This window comes from Nestor notabilis, unplaced genomic scaffold (assembly GCF_000696875.1).
Source record: "Nestor notabilis isolate BGI_N333 unplaced genomic scaffold, ASM69687v1 scaffold18059, whole genome shotgun sequence".
Taxonomy (NCBI): domain Eukaryota; kingdom Metazoa; phylum Chordata; class Aves; order Psittaciformes; family Psittacidae; genus Nestor; species Nestor notabilis.
This window is the reverse complement of record NW_009945263.1, coordinates 1-4,927: the sequence shown is the minus strand read 5'-3', so window position 1 is coordinate 4,927 and position 4,927 is coordinate 1. Positions and strand designations below refer to the sequence as shown.

Here is a 4,927-nt window from a genome sequence, read left to right as displayed (position 1 = left end):
CAGGTTGCTGATCTCACCAAAAACCCCTAATTTTTCCCAGTGCTGGCTGCCTGCCTGGCTCTTTGAACCTGTGATCTTTCTTATCTGTAGTTTAACTCTTTCTGATGTATTTAGGACTGTATGGTGAGACCTAGCACATAGAAAGCATGTTTTCCGTGTGCCATGGGCTGATCTGTGCCTTGGGGTGTGCTGCATTTGGGCTTGGCCCAGCATCCACAGTTACACCCTCTGTGGAGCTTCACCCGCAAAATCAGCAGAGGGAGAGCACTTGTGGCACTGCAGAGTTTGGGGGAGGGACACCGAGGGGTGCACTGGTCCCCAGCAGGATGCCCTGGTGGGATGAGTGTCCTGGCAGGATGGGTGTCTTAGAGGGATGGATGTCTAGGTGAGGTGGATGTTCTGGTGGGATGGGAATCATGGTGGGATGGATAACCTGGCATGATGGGTGTCCTGGTGTGGAGATTAACATCATGGACCCAGAGCATCTTCATGCAGTGAATCGCCTTATTGCCTACTGCTCTAACTTTTATACCATTCTAACAACAGTTATTTTTAGCCCATTGCTCTAGCTTTTATACCATTCTATTTGTAGCCCATCGTGTTTAGTTCCTGACTTATAGTTTGTTTTTTAACACTGCTCGCCACCTCACAGTAAGTCCCAGAATAGCCAGTCTCTTATCTTTATGCTCTCTCCTCCTCAGCCAGCTGGGTTGTCCTGCTTGATTGTACTTTGTTTCTTCTTTAACTCTTTCTTCTCCAGCCAAGCAGTTACTTCTCTTTGGCAATAATCAAATAGTTTCCATTGCCTCCCACATCCTGGTAGGATGGATAACCTGGTAAGATGGATAACTTAGTGGGACAGATAACATGGTGGGATGGATGCCCTGGTGGAATGGGTGCCCTGGTGGAATAGGCGTCCTGGTGGAATAGATGTCCTGGTGGGTTGGGTGTCTAGGTGGGATGGGTGCCCTCGTGGGATGGATAACCTGGTGGAATGGATAACCTGGTAGGATGCGTGTCCTGGTGGAATAGATGTCCTAGTGGGATGGGCGTCCTGGCAAGAAGGGTATCCTGGTGGGGTGTCTGTGCCACCCCAGCTCTCCCTGAGCCTGTCTGTGCTCCAGGGGCAGTTTTCCAGTGGGAGGAGAGTCCTGAGCTGCAAGGACACCGGCGCTGGTGCCCCGGGGACGGGACACACGGGATCATTCAGACTGGGACAACCGGGAACACTGGGACAGCGGGTACATTGGGTCAGCGAGGGACGCTGGGACAGCCGGATACACCGGAACAGCGGGCACACTGGGACAGGCAGGTGGCAGCAGATCCTTCGGGAAGCTCTGGGGTGCACCGAGCCGGCGGCTGCAGGCCCAGGGAGCCCGATCCTGCAGGCGGGGGGGAGGTCCCCTCTGCGCTGGGTGCCGCCCCCTCTGCGCTGAATGCTGTCCCCTCTGCGCTGGGTGCATCCCCTCTGCACTGGATGCTGTCCCCTCTGCCCTGGGTGTGGGTGCTGTCCCCTCTGCACTGGGTTCATCCCCTCTGCACTGGATGCTGTCCCCTCTGCACTGGGTGCATCCCCTCTGCACTGGCTGCTGTCCCCTCTGCACATGGTATATTTCCCCTCTGCACTCCGTGCCTGTTTCCTCTGCACTGGGTGCACTGGGTGCTTGTCCCCTGAGTACATGGTGTTATCTCCCTGCTGCACACGGTGCGTATCCCCGCTGCACGGGTGTTATTTACAGTGTGCACAGGGTACATGTCCTCTGCACACAGTGCGTTTCCCGTCTGTACAGGGTGCCTGTCCTCTCACATGACAGCACCACACAGCGCGATGGGGACAGGTCAGCCTGTCTCATGGACAGGCAGAGTGGTGCTGAGCACAGTCCCCGGGGAGCTGCACCCACCCGTGGGCGCACCCAGGACATCTCCACCCTGGCTCCTCGGGCTGCCCAGGAGAGACACACGGTCCCTCAAACCAACTCTGCAGACAGAGCTGTGCTTTTTCTTTAAGGGGCTTTATGCACATCAGCCTCTTCTTGCACCGTGTTTATTCCCATCACCCTTTTGCTATTCCGTGCTGGGTATGAAGGCTGAGAGCAGCTCCTGCTTCATTAAAAAGTAGGGTTTTTTCATAGGAAATACTCCATAAAGCCCCCATTCACCTTGTGGGAGCATCTACAGCAGAGCTACTTCCCAGGCCAGCACCTTCCATGGGTGCCTGCACCCATCCCACTGGTCTTGGGGTGGATGTCCCTTGGCTTTCATCCCCCCAAATCCTACATGGGAAAGGGGGCTGAGGGTCCACGCTCTCAGGCACTGCTGCTGCCAGACAGGTTGCAGGCAGAGCCAGGAGCTGGCAGCACAGGCTGTGGGGTGCGTGCCCACCTTCCACCCTGGCACACTGCTGGGAATGGGGAGCAGTTGATTCCCGGGGCGCTTCCTGAGAGGGGAAACCCCATTCAAGCCCCAGCTTTGCTGCTGGTGCAGGATGTGAGCACAGCCCCTCTGCTGCAGTTGCCAGGGTCCTGCTGCACCAGGGCCATGTCAGCCACCCATCAGGCTAGTTTTCCAGCAAAGCATCTTCCCATGACATTTATTGTGGTTTATATGCGTCTAGGGCAAGGCAGGCCCTTAAATTCTGTCTCCAGCCCTAAGCCTCTGTTGGAACAGCCTCTTGGAGGCTGCTTAGGCAAAAGACACTCATGCTGTAAGGCAACGCATTTAAAAAGCAAATGGGTGCTGAGCTAGGTGTTGCTTTTCTCACCAGCAAGGCTGGGTGCTGGGCAGGCTGGGCACCCAACACACAGCCATACGCTGAAGCTGGGCAAACCTTTGAGGAAGGGGTGAGGAGCTCTTCAGGGGGTGCCTGGAGCACCCCTGGGTGCTGGTATTGCCATGGTCCCACTTAGACAACCCACCTTGTGTCACCCAGCCTGGCAGAAAGGACTACCCAAGGGCTTCCATTTCAGGGCTTCTGCAGTATTTTGCTTTTTAAACTTGTCCTGTCCTTGCTGCCTGTCCACCAAGGGCTAGCAGGGACACCCATGCTCCCTGTGTGGAGGGGCAGGGAAGGAGTGACAGCAGTGGGATGCCAGCCCTTGAACCAGGGCTGGGAACCTGCCTTGGTGGCAGGACACACCCAGGGGGCAAGTACAGGCAGGCAGATGCTCCTGTGCATAAAAAGCCATAAAAAGCAACTCTCACTTGGCAGAGAGTTTCGGAAGAAAAACACGTCCCACACACCTTCCCATCGCCCCACCACGCTCCCAGCACCCATCATCCTGCAACCACCCACCATCAGGGCATCTGAGCACTGCATTTAACCCGCACAGGGCTTATTCACACCTATGATTGTCTGCTCTCCTGGGCCTGGAGGTCACTGCACCTCCAAGCAAAGTGCTCCCCAAAACTGGGCTTTAAAAAAGTGCTTGGAGAGCATGCCTGAGGCAGGAGGAGTTAGGCACCATAGCTGGAGGTACCTGGCACAGAGAAGCTGCAGGGAAAGCATCCCTTCGGTGATGGAGCTGAGCTGCAAATGGATTGTGGCTTGCTAAGCATGAAATCTTGGGGTGGGTTTGTCCCCACTGGGGCTGACCCTAGTGCCTTGCCGCAGCAGCTCAGGATGGACAAGCTGTCAGCCCACACCACCCTCTCAGCCACACGCTTGTTCCCACAAGCTCTTTCACCCACAGGAAGCCCCACGGTGGTGCAGAGATATGTACCACAAAGTCAGAGGAAAGCAGGAGGATGGAGCCCTCCTAAGCCTGTCTCCCTTACCCTCAAGCTGGGGAACAGCACTTTCAAGATGCCCAAAGCCACCCCAACATGCAGCATTAGATCCATTCTGAAGCCTGGGAAGCTGCTTTTCTCTCCCAGAGAGCTTCCCTGGCCTCCACTCAGGGAAGGCCACTGGGATGCTTGCAAGCAGCCCACTACCACCCCAAGATGACAATTCCCACACAGGAGTCACGAGTAGCAACAGGGCTCAGCCTCCAGCCCAGCAGCAGCACTCACACCTCCAGCCAAACACCTTTATTCCTTTATTTCCATCCAGTTACACACTACTGGTACAGAAAATACAAAACATGGAAAATAAGCTCTTTTGTGCGCCCCCCCCCCCATCCCCGAAGTGTGCTGGCTATTTACAGGCACAGGCGAGTGGCTCAGTGGCAGCAGCTGCACTTGCTGCTGGCCGGCTCCTTGCACACACAGCCCTTGGCACAGTTGCTGCAGCTTGCGGGGCAGCAGGAGCAGCAGCCTGAGGGAGAGACATGACAGTTAGAGGGGGGCCTGGAAAGGAACTGAGGTTCCATGGGGCAGAGGCACATGATGGAAAAGGGAAAACACACCCCCTACACGCATTATGCCAATGGCACAGTGGGTGGGGTCCTAACAGGGAAAGGGCATCCCCCAAAGGGCACCAGGGGGCGGGTCTCAGGAAGAGGGAAGGATCCTCGGTCCAATAGGACAGGGTAACCCCATGGGAGAGCGGTGGGGTCTCCATATGGAGTCCTACAGTGCAAAGCGGGGATTCTCTACGGGGCAAGAACCCCTTGGATTCACAGGCACTCTGGGAGGTGCCCTTGGAAGGGTCCATGGGGGCCCAGCAGGGCACGGGCAGACCCCTAAGGAGAAGCGTTGTGTGTCCCCCCATTTCCCCCGGCTGAGCCCCACACTCGCTCTTGCGGCAGCTGCGGCAGCGGCAGTTCTTGCACTTGCAGGACCCGGCGCAGGAGCAGGAGTCACCTGGGGCGGGAAAGCGACCGTCAGCTTGGACGGGACCTGGACACTTACCGGCGGCACACGGGACCGGGACACTCACCGGCGGCACACGTGCAGTCCTGGGGATCCATGGCTTGGTTTGATCGGCTTGGCTCACTTCAGCTCAGCTCGACTCGCAGCAGTACAGAGCCCCACCGGCGTCCGGTAT

At 56.8% G+C, this 4,927-nt stretch overlaps 1 protein-coding gene across 1 annotated transcript; it reads right to left on the bottom strand.

Annotated features, from left to right (window-relative positions):
* Positions 1 to 4,031: 4,031 nt before the first annotated feature.
* Positions 4,032 to 4,895, bottom strand: LOC104412171 (metallothionein-2). Its single transcript, XM_010022795.1, has 3 exons — positions 4,820 to 4,895; positions 4,678 to 4,743; positions 4,032 to 4,255 (listed from the first exon to the last, which is right to left on the bottom strand). The coding sequence occupies exons 1-3, from the start codon at positions 4,848 to 4,850 to the stop codon at positions 4,161 to 4,163; spliced, it is 192 nt and encodes a 63-aa protein (XP_010021097.1). The 5' UTR covers positions 4,851 to 4,895; the 3' UTR covers positions 4,032 to 4,160.
* Positions 4,896 to 4,927: the final 32 nt, after the last annotated feature.

Coding starts and splice junctions, on each gene's coding strand:
- LOC104412171 (XM_010022795.1), bottom strand. CDS start 4,850: ATGGATCCCCAGGACTGCACGTGTGCCGCCG. Junction 4,744..4,819: donor GGACTGCACGTGTGCCGCCG/GTGAGTGTCCCG, acceptor TTCCCGCCCCAG/GTGACTCCTGCTCCTGCGCC. Junction 4,256..4,677: donor CTGCCGCAGCTGCCGCAAGA/GCGAGTGTGGGG, acceptor TCTCTCCCTCAG/GCTGCTGCTCCTGCTGCCCC.